The sequence below is a fragment of the Neolamprologus multifasciatus genome, chromosome 6, assembly GCF_963576455.1.
Source record: "Neolamprologus multifasciatus chromosome 6, fNeoMul1.2, whole genome shotgun sequence".
Lineage (NCBI taxonomy): Eukaryota > Metazoa > Chordata > Actinopteri > Cichliformes > Cichlidae > Neolamprologus > Neolamprologus multifasciatus.
Genome location: NC_140444.1, coordinates 22175337 through 22185373, shown reverse-complemented (window position 1 = coordinate 22185373; position 10037 = coordinate 22175337). Strand labels below are relative to the sequence as shown.

Below are 10037 nucleotides of genomic sequence, written 5' to 3'. Positions count from 1 at the left end.
TTGTGTGGGACAGCCCTATTATTGTGCACACTCACATGTATTGACACTGGTCGATACATGCGAAAGAAAGCTGTCTTTTACATTGTAGTGATAATATTTAGTTTAAAACTTACTATTCCAGAAATAGGAACGATTAACTACTTTAATTTATCTGGTTTTCTTGACTTCTTGACTTGCCTTTAGATTGCACCTCTTTAAAAAAAAACACCTTTGCTGTATTAATTGATAATATCAAGTTTTCAGTAAAGGGTAATAAAGGCCTGTCATCTCACAATAAAAATGAGTAACTTTGTTCAGAAGCTGCATGAACAGCTAACATAGCTGCGTGCCTATTTTTATCAGTATTTTTCTAAGGGTGTTGTACAAGTGAGCAGTTAATTGTGGTAGCCTTTATCAAACTGGTTAAGTGTTTTTCAAAGAGATACAGTCTGTTTATATTGAAGCTGATTAGGCCAGTATTCAAAGAACGTATCTCTCACCAGACTGGGATGGGAATTATCTTAACATCTCAGCTCCTTATGCACTCTCTGGCACCCTCTGGCCGACGCATGCTCCGTGGCTCAATAATAATCCCCAATGCAGATTGTTTTAAATCCACAACACCTCCACTGTAACAAGGATTAATACATATTCTATTCTTTGTCATTTCTGTGAATGTCTTTGATATATATATATATATATATATATATATATATATATATATATATATATATATATATATATATATATATATATATATATATATATATATATACATACATACATACATACATACACACACACACAGTTACACAATACTTTATAGTATAACATATAAATTCTTGTATAACATAAGTTAATAGTATGACATTTTAACCTTAAATTTTTCAGCGAACCAGTTATCGCGATAGCATTTCAGGTCTATGTGAGACCACGAGGCGGATATCCGGTCTCTTTTTCGTGGCGGACCGTCGGAGGGTCGGTTTGGCAAAATGAAGGTAACGTAATCCTTTAACTGTGTTTCTCTTCATGTTGTTGCTTTCTGTTAAATATTACGATATGGTGAAAGCTGACAATGTAAACTTAAAGCGGGCTGATTTAAAGCAGGATTGGTGGCTCGGCCGCTCAGGATGAGGTTTGATTATGAAAATGGGAGCTAGCTGACGAGTCTGTCGGAGAACGCTGCGGAAACATGGCCGCACTCTGAGCGAAATGTGGGTCCAGTTTAAGTCTCGTTTTACTCAAATGAAACGTTGTTATACCTTTACGTCCTCTCCACTGCACTGTGATAATGTTACCAACTGATTCGGCTGTGTCAAAAGTTAAAGCCGGAGTTTTCTGAGCTTTGAGCCGGCAGAGAAGCTAACAGGCCCCCGAGCCACCTTCTCACTACCCCCTGATTCAAACATTAGCTCATGGCAGACAGGCTCACGATGTCGGTAACCGCTGCTTCTCGTCAGCAATGTTTTTGTTTTTTGCGACATTAAAATATTTAAAAGCTTTAGCAGCTCAGTTCGCAACATTCAGATGCACCTTGACTCGCTGTTACCTGTGTGCACATCCAGTAACGTGGTAATTGCTCCTCTTTTTCAGCTGAACATCTCATTTCCCGCTACTGGCTGCCAGAAGCTGCTTGAAGTTGATGATGAGCGAAAGCTGCGTACCTTCTATGAGAAGCGAATGGCCACTGAGGTGTCTGCTGACCCTCTGGGAGATGAGTGGAAGGTGAGTTTTTGTGTGATGTTTGGTAAATACGTGGCGTGGCACACCAGCAGACCCTTTCTGACTGACCCGTAGTCGTTAAGGGGGGATGGCGTGTTGCCAGAGGAACAGTGGAGCTGCTTTCAGATGCAACCAGCCCATATAACCATGGCTGATTGAAACAGCTGTGCTCCCTCAATTTTTAATGAAGTTAACTTGAATTATATGTGAGTGATTATGTGGAAAGAAAAGCTAGATATGACCCTGCCAAAAGTGTAGTTTGCTTGTGTAGTCAGTGAGAATTTGACCTTAATCATCCTGGCAGATTTGCTATGAAATGAAATTCCTAGAAAGGATGTGAAGCAACATATCTATGCTTTTGCAGGGCTATGTAGTGCGCATCAGCGGAGGAAACGACAAGCAGGGTTTCCCCATGAAGCAAGGTGTGCTGACCACCGGCCGTGTGCGCCTGCTCCTCAGCAAGGGCCACTCCTGCTACCGTCCCCGCAGGACTGGTGAACGCAAGCGCAAGTCTGTGCGTGGCTGCATTGTTGATGCCAATCTCAGCGTTCTCAACTTGGTCATCGTCAAGAAAGGTAACATGCTTAGTGTGCGCGCATTATCTGTCACATAATTTTGATTATATCTTTGGAGTCGTGTGTAAATGATGCATGATGGCACGCCAGCAGACCCTTTTGGATTTTCCTGTATTCATTAAGGGGGGACAGTGTGTGTTGCCAGAGTAACTGTGAAGCTGCTCACCAGATGCGACCAGTCCTAGTAACAGTGGATGGTTGAACTGCAATGCTCTCCCATTGTTTTAACTGCTGCCATAATAATATGGTAAAAATGAAACTAGTACTTTTAAAGCTTAAAAAGCTTGGAAAGAAACCAACTTGACTTAAAGAGGTTTCTTAAAATGCAGAACTACAAGCGTCTTGGATGAGGTGAAGCATAAAGAACTCCTATCACTTCCTTTCCAAGCTCCTTAGACTACCATGACCTTGATGACTGAGAACATATACAGATATAGTATTTTAAGCTTTATCTATTTGAGTCTCTTTAACTGTCATAAGTTAACTTTTGGTTTGGTGTGATGCTCAGAAGACAAGACAAAACTAAACAAATGCATAAACTTCAAGTGATCATTTTAAAGTAATTCAATTTAAGTGGGTTGTTTGTTTGTTTTTTCACCAATGCTACATTAAGCTTCATTAAATTTGGCTAGGAGGGTTTTCCATAATCTGACTGACGAGGTTTGCTGTCTCTGTTCTTCTGCATTGGTGGACAAATCATTTGTCATTTATTTCGATAAAACCTCATATCTTCCTGTAACTGCTAAGACACCCAAATTCTGGTACATGGTAGGAAAATCTGACGTGTTTACTTTGAGGATTTTATGCCTCAACACTGCTCAAATTGTTGTGGCTTTTCTCTCGTTCTGTTAAAACTAAGCTTCACTGCTTTTCAAGTATTAGTTTGTTAAACTGTTCAGCCATTTGACACTCGTAGTATTTAGGACTGTTACAATCCTGTTCTGTTGTGCTAGAAATACTTTCAAGAATTCTTCAGACTTGATTAATTGACCATCCTTATCTTTGTTACTCACAGGTGAGAAGGACATTCCCGGGCTGACCGACAGCACTGTCCCTCGCCGCCTTGGTCCCAAGAGGGCCAGCAAGATCCGTAAGCTCTTCAACTTGTCCAAGGAGGATGATGTTAGGCAGTATGTTGTGAGGAGACCCCTGACTAAAGAAGGTAAGACACTTTTTTTCATTTTGAGAAATGTCTCCCTCCATGTGGAAACAAAATTATGATGTAAAGCGCTGTCAGAAGCATGCCAGAGCAGCAGGTGGCACTATAATGCTGACTGTATGTAAATATTGACCAGTCTAATGATAATGATAGTATGGAGCACATCTTGAATGTTAAGTTTTCCAGAAAATCGCAACGGCACGTCTATATTGGCGATTACTGTAGCATTCAGAATAAACTAAAAGTGGGCTTAAGGTCCTACATAAATGTATTTTGACTAAAATTTATGGAGGTGGGGTTTAACTAGGGCGATCAGTACAATGTCTTGTTTTCTGGGATTTTTGGAGGTGTAAGTGCTTTCTTTTCCCACTTTAGCTCTTGTAGAGTTGGTTTAACTCTGGACAAACTCGACAGTGGTGCAGTAGGAGGACCTTTTTAATTCCTTCCTTTTTTGAAGCGTAAGAGCGGGAACCGTTATAAAAACAGATCTTTGATGCTCATCTGCCAGTGAGTGCATCTGTAGACTTTTTTTAGGACTGCATTATGTAAACACAACCTTGGTGAGATGAAGAAGATAGATGTGTTGTATGTAATAAGCGTGAGGCAGACTAAAACTGAGTTGTGGAAGTTTCTGTATGGATTCTGACCAGTGTATGTAAAGAAGTAATAAACATTAATTTCCTTGTGTAAGCATTTGTTTGTTCTGGAGTTTGTGTGATGTCTGTGCTTGTAAGATTGTGTTTGTGGTAAAGCCATTTAAACTCATCACTAAAAAGAGAGTGCCGTTAAATATAGTCTGAGCTCACATGGTTATTCAAATTTGGGGTAAAAGAGCTGGGATCAGGAACAAGCTGAAAAATACATTTTATGATAATAAACTTGATTCAGCAGAAGTGGAGACTGCAGGTAACTCCCAGGTGTGCCGTTTGTGTGAATTGTGTTCTGCCTAGTAATGAATCATCAGCAAGGCTTTGATTAATGCAGGGTGCCAGCATGCAGACAGATCAAAGTTACTGTTTTTTGTACAATTGGAAAGTAAGGAATGTGCTTCCTTTGAGGTAGTACAGTAAGAGTTGTGTGTACAGACATAGAAATTAGGTACATTAAGCTTCTTTCTCATTACCACACTTGACCTTGAACTGTGTCAGCACTGACTCTTTCAATCCTCTCACTTTGGTAGGTAAGAAGCCCAGAACTAAGGCTCCCAAGATCCAGAGACTGGTGACTCCTCGTGTGCTGCAGCACAAGCGCCGCCGCATCGCACTGAAGAGACAGCGCACCCAGAAGAACAAGGAGGAGGCCTCAGAGTATGCAAAGCTGCTGGCCAAGAGGATGAAGGTATGTGTTAATCTAGGCCTTTATTATCCTTAACCAGCATCAAAGATCACACTACTCTGCTTTTGTCGTGTAGCTGAACACAAAAAAATGTTCTAGTGGTTTAGATCAATGAATATAATGTGACAAATAATTTCTGGCAGGTGTGATATTTCCACTAGTGTTGGAGTGGCTGTATTACATCAGCTACATTGTGCCTTAACGACATGTTGTAATAAATTTCCTTAAGCACACTTTAAGTTATGATTTAATCTTTATTCACTTGAAATTTAAAGTATAGGATTGTGGTTTTTTTTATCGTTATCATTTTGAGTTGCCTTACATGATATAGCTGTAATGGCATTCAGCAGATTACGGTTTGCCTCTGAAAAACATTCGAGCACGTGATGGTGAAATGTTAAAGAGACATAAAGTAGGACATGTGGAAACTGTTTGACACACATTTGTTCTTGTAAACAGGAGGCCAAGGAGAAGCGCCAGGAACAGATTGCCAAGAGGCGCCGTCTTTCCTCTCTGAGGGCATCCACATCCAAGTCAGAGTCCAGCCAGAAGTAAAATGGAATCAAATAAAGTCATGTTTTGCTGAAACGGTGTTGTGCAGTTGTCACTTATTTTCTCTTCCAGATTTCCGCCTATGAAGTGACGCATTAGACTTTTTTTGTCAGTCCCTCACGTACCTACATGCATGCGGATGCAACAAGAAATTTAAGTTAGTGGTGGATAATCTGGCCTGAAGAGTTTTAACTCTTGAGTTAGACTATATGGAAGTCAAATGTATAAATACCTGTTTTGTTTTTTAGTCAAGGAAACTACACAGAAGTGTTAACAAAAGTATATGAAAGTACGAAACTATTTAAATGGAACAATTTAGAAAAGTAGACACTGGAGATCAAACACTGGTTATTTGTGTTACTGTCCTCACTGGAGATCAAACAACTATCAAGGCCTTGATTTAGCAGGGTGACAACTATGGGGAGAAGAGTTTACCATGCTTAAAGTTTGATGAATGAACTGTGTGGAAATTAGAAATTGGTCTACACTGAGCCTACAGTCGTGCATGATACAGCCTCAGTTCAGTGGTTGCTATTATACTGTACTGCAATAGTATTTTTATTTCTTTGTATTATTTGGTGTGAGTGAATTGTGGTCCACACTCCAAGCCAGTTGGTGGTAGTAATGCACCATCATTGCTTGACAACTGCCGAAACAAAAAAGGAGGTAACCAATGAGAGGAAATTGCTCAAAACTTTGAGAGGAAGAGCTTGAGAAATTTAAGTCCTAGAATTTGGTGTGGAAACCCACTCCCTAACAACACGAGGCCTGACGAGACTAACAGTTCTGAACGTGGTGGCTTTGAGCCTTGGATTGCAGGACAGAAATGTCTTCTGCCTCTAGTCTGCTTTGGAGGAAAACCAAATCTTGTGTACCCTCTTCTCAGTGTGAGTGTGATGGTTTTCTGCTAGTCACTATTAGAACTTAATACTTCATCGCACAGAGGCCATTTCGTGACCCACTTAACATAGATATTTGTGTTACTGAGCAGTTAAGCAGGTACCTAAGTTACCTGATTTGGGTCATTAGGTGTTTTAAAAAGTATTACTACCATTTCTGTCTTTTTCTGGTGGTAAATTGAATTTATTTGCCACAGACGGTGAGTAAATCCAATTTACTCCTGACCTCACTGGTCTTGAACATGGCCTCCCAGAGTTTGAGCATACTCTCCAAAAAGTGTTACCAAGGCCACTTTTGTGTCTCCAAAACTCAGTGATGGAAATTTCAGGCTGTCTTCTTCCACTCCATCAGAGATGACATAGTCCAGAGCATCCTGACAAAAATCAGAGGGAAATATCCTCAAGAAATTCTACTTAACAACATTGCAAACTTTGCACCAGTGCTGCTCAAGACAGTTTCCGATGTAGCAAAGAACCACATATAAGATCTTCAAGTCTGCTAATGTCAGATGTTCTTCCAAATGAAGACCCTTCATTGTTTGATCCTCACAATGAAGAACCTACTTCTGAATGTCTGCAAATCTCTAATATTTTTCTCAGATATTCAAGATACTGAACATCTTGAAAAGTTACATAAGAAAAACTAGAACTAGATCACATCTGAATGAATATTGAAAGCTCATATTCTGTAAATCAGGGGAAGAATTATGTATCTTAAATAGCTAAACTTAAGAATCTCAAATGAATAAACAATATTTTTAGAATATCTGCAGTGTGTGTGTCAGTGCTGAATCCTCATTGACTGTGGGTAAAGTTTACACTGATGCAGGCACACTGGTGGAGGGCTTCATACCCTACCCCCACTAGAGACTCTACGGTTTCATGCAGTGGGTGAGCAGTACTGTCCATAATGGACATGTGCTTGACTAACTAACTTTACTATTATTGTATTTACTCAGCAAGAAAGTTGGAAAGATTAGAAATATATCCAACTGCCTTTCAAATCGGCAGTCAGCTGGTTTGTATGAACAGGGCTTTAGGAGGATGTCCTCTAGTTAATTATGGTCTCAGTCTGTGCCAATTAAGGTGCCTTTGTTCTTGGTATTTAATGTGCTTATAAACTGAGTCATTTATAAGCTTAGCAACTGGAGAAGCTGCCACTGAGTGATTGTTTGCAGAGCAGCTATCCAACTGAAAGGACAAGATCAAAGTCTATGAATCTTCAGATATTTATTTTAGATCAGTAAGATGACAAATTCAGCTCACATATCAAAAAGTTACAGTAAATGACATCAATGACACATGCATTACTTAATGTTACATTAGCTGTCAAATCCAGACCTCTTGGTAGCCCTCCCCTTCCGGGCTACACCCCTTTGAGGCATGGAAGTACGAAGATAACCTCTGCCTTGATTAGATTGCTTCTTGTGGGTTGGCAAGGAGTTTAAGTTGTACATCTGAATGATGAAGAAAAACCCAGAGAACGCCTGATTCTGCAGGTACTGAGGCAGCCGTTGGACACTCAGCCAACTGGTCTGCAAGTTCTGAACCAGAGCTGAAGGCCCAGGTGAACTCCTCATTACCTCCTGAGTAAAAAGCAAATTTCAACAAGTTCAATTCGATTTTATTTGTACAGAGCCACATCACAATAACAGACGCCTCAAGGCACTTTATATTGTAAGGTAAAGGCCCTACAATAATAGAAAACCCTAACAATAAGACAACCCCCTATGAGCAAGCACTTTGGAGACATTAGGAAGTAAAAACATACATGCAGAGTGGGAGGTACAGATACTTAGGTTAATGTTTTATGTACATTTTCTGTGCTAAACACCTCAAGAACAGCTCACAGCACACCTGAACAGCTTGAATCTTGGACCCTGCTTCATGGTAAAGCCTTCTACACACTTTAGCAGTGAGTGAGCACAGTCGCTCAGGGTAACGGCCCCTGAGCACGACCACTTCAAAACCTTCCATCAAACGAGCTTCTTCTAGAGATACGAAGAAAAGAAAGGCATCTAAATGGAACCAAATGGCAAAAATCACACAGAAAGCTAATAAATGAATTTTAGGTTACCTTCTTGTGTTGGGGGAAGCATTTGGTCCACCAGAGCCTCTGACAAGCTCAGAGCTGTGTCCAGTCCCACAGTTGTCACACCAACGACCTTCTTCAGAGGTGATCGGTTAATGCCATCATTCATCCTCCTCATCACCCAGTCAATGGTTTGATTGGCTGCAATGCTCATCCCAGCCTGAATCTCATTCATTTTGGTTTTGGCAGGGATAACAATCTGAGCAAAGAAAGTTAAATCACAACAGAAAACATTTTATTTATTATTCCAGACTTTATAGACCTGTTGTGAGTTATAAGGACTTAAATGAGGAAAGGAAATGTTACCTGTTCTGTGGATGACACAATTACAGAGAATGAAGCCTCCAGCCAGTCGAGACTCTTGCAGGCAACATCATTTGCATAGGAAACTGAAACATACCCACGAATAGTGTTGGTGTTTATCCAAAATGCAACTTTGACCTGATGGTCAATGAAAAATGTCATTTCAGTCTCATCTCTAATGTAATGCATTGTATCCTGATGCTGCAATTTGTCAGGTTAACTTGTTCAACTGCTTGTAAACAAATACCTAATTCAGAAGTTCAAACCCAGCACAAAAGATGATTGAAATTACTTTGAACATGGCATGATGGTAGTGCCTGGCGGCTGGTCTGAGTATTTCAGAAACTGCTGAACTACTGGGATTTTTCCCCACACAACAGTGAATAGAAAAAAGAAACAACCGTGGATGAAAATGCCTTGTTAATGCCACAGGAAGAGGACAGTAACACAAATAACCACTTGTTACAATCAAAATATGCAAACGATCATCTGAAATACACTACCTTGGACCTTGAAGCAGCTGGGCCACAGCAGTACTTAATAAAGTGGCAGTGAGTGCTGGTTAAAACTTCTCCAACTCCAAACCAGACTTTAGACAGCTCGTTGTGCGAGAAATTCCGAATAAAAATGTTTTTAAAATGTTCACAAAAACCCTTTGCATTGCAGAAGGATCTAGGTGTTTACACCAGTTTCTATACAGATTAAGGTAGTTGAAAGATTGAGAAAACCAGATGCTCTAATGTCATTTCCTACATCTTTATGGAAGAGTCCTAACAGTAGCTACTTACTCTGGGGCTCCAGTTTAACAATGACAGGTGACGCTCTGTAACAGGCTGCTCTGCCTACAGCTGTCACGCTGCTCTCCAGCACTTCACACGCAGACTTCAGGCCGGGATGCCTGGATTTTGTGCCCGTGTACAAGACCGATAGTCTGGCACAAGCCGAACGAACGACGGGCAGATTCGCCAGCCTGGCAGCTGCACTGGGTGCTTTCTGCAAAAGAGACAGCAGAGAGTTGGAAAGCCAAGTTGGTGTGAAAGCCATGGTGAAAGAAGTGTTTTCATTTCTTTCGCGTTTAAATGCCAAATGAGCATAAAAAACATTTGGTGTTTCGGTAAAAGTATAGGACTAAGGGACTTAGGGTGTTTGATTGTACTCACCTGGTTGTTGTTGTTGTTTACAGTCATCTTTTGTACACTTTGAGAAGACCCGAACAAAAACAATTTAAAATGTAAATCTTTTTCGGAAACTTCACATATTCAATGTAAAGGCTAAAATGAAATACAGCAACCAGGGCGAAAACCTCCGCTCAAATAGCGTGGGAGAGTCAATTAGTAGCCCACCTGTTCTTAACTCTCCTTGTAATCTCGCGTGATTTCATAGCAAGAATAAGGTCACAAATTAATAGTCTGCTCACGATA

The 10037-nt window shown here is 40.4% G+C and overlaps 2 protein-coding genes across 2 annotated transcripts; one reads left to right on the top strand and one right to left on the bottom strand.

Moving 5' to 3' along the window:
* The first annotated feature begins 869 nt into the window (after positions 1-869).
* rps6 (ribosomal protein S6) lies at positions 870-5358 on the top strand. The gene is made up of 6 exons (XM_085163679.1): positions 870-977; positions 1573-1704; positions 2066-2276; positions 3292-3438; positions 4616-4773; positions 5230-5358. Exons 1-6 carry the CDS (start codon positions 972-974, stop codon positions 5323-5325), a joined length of 750 nt encoding a protein of 249 aa, XP_085019805.1. The 5' UTR covers positions 870-971; the 3' UTR covers positions 5326-5358.
* Positions 5359-7432: 2074 nt separating this feature from the next.
* On the bottom strand, positions 7433-9930 carry LOC146516969 (perilipin-2-like). Its single transcript, XM_085163678.1, has 6 exons — positions 9777-9930; positions 9405-9609; positions 8620-8702; positions 8299-8512; positions 8079-8212; positions 7433-7807 (listed from the first exon to the last, which is right to left on the bottom strand). The coding sequence occupies exons 1-6, from the start codon at positions 9801-9803 to the stop codon at positions 7544-7546; spliced, it is 927 nt and encodes a 308-aa protein (XP_085019804.1). The 5' UTR covers positions 9804-9930; the 3' UTR covers positions 7433-7543.
* Positions 9931-10037: the final 107 nt, after the last annotated feature.

Bases quoted from the DNA above. Each gene is read 5' to 3' on its own strand.
- LOC146516969 (XM_085163678.1), bottom strand. From the start codon at position 9,803: ATGACTGTAAACAACAACAACAACCAG. The intron at 9,610-9,776 runs GTGAGTACAATC...TCTCTTTTGCAG, and splicing joins TAAACAACAACAACAACCAG to AAAGCACCCAGTGCAGCTGC. The intron at 7,808-8,078 runs GTGTGCTGTGAG...CTTTTTACTCAG, and splicing joins CCAAGATTCAAGCTGTTCAG to GAGGTAATGAGGAGTTCACC.
- rps6 (XM_085163679.1), top strand. The intron at 2,277-3,291 runs GTAACATGCTTA...TGTTACTCACAG, and splicing joins CTTGGTCATCGTCAAGAAAG to GTGAGAAGGACATTCCCGGG. The intron at 4,774-5,229 runs GTATGTGTTAAT...TCTTGTAAACAG, and splicing joins TGCTGGCCAAGAGGATGAAG to GAGGCCAAGGAGAAGCGCCA.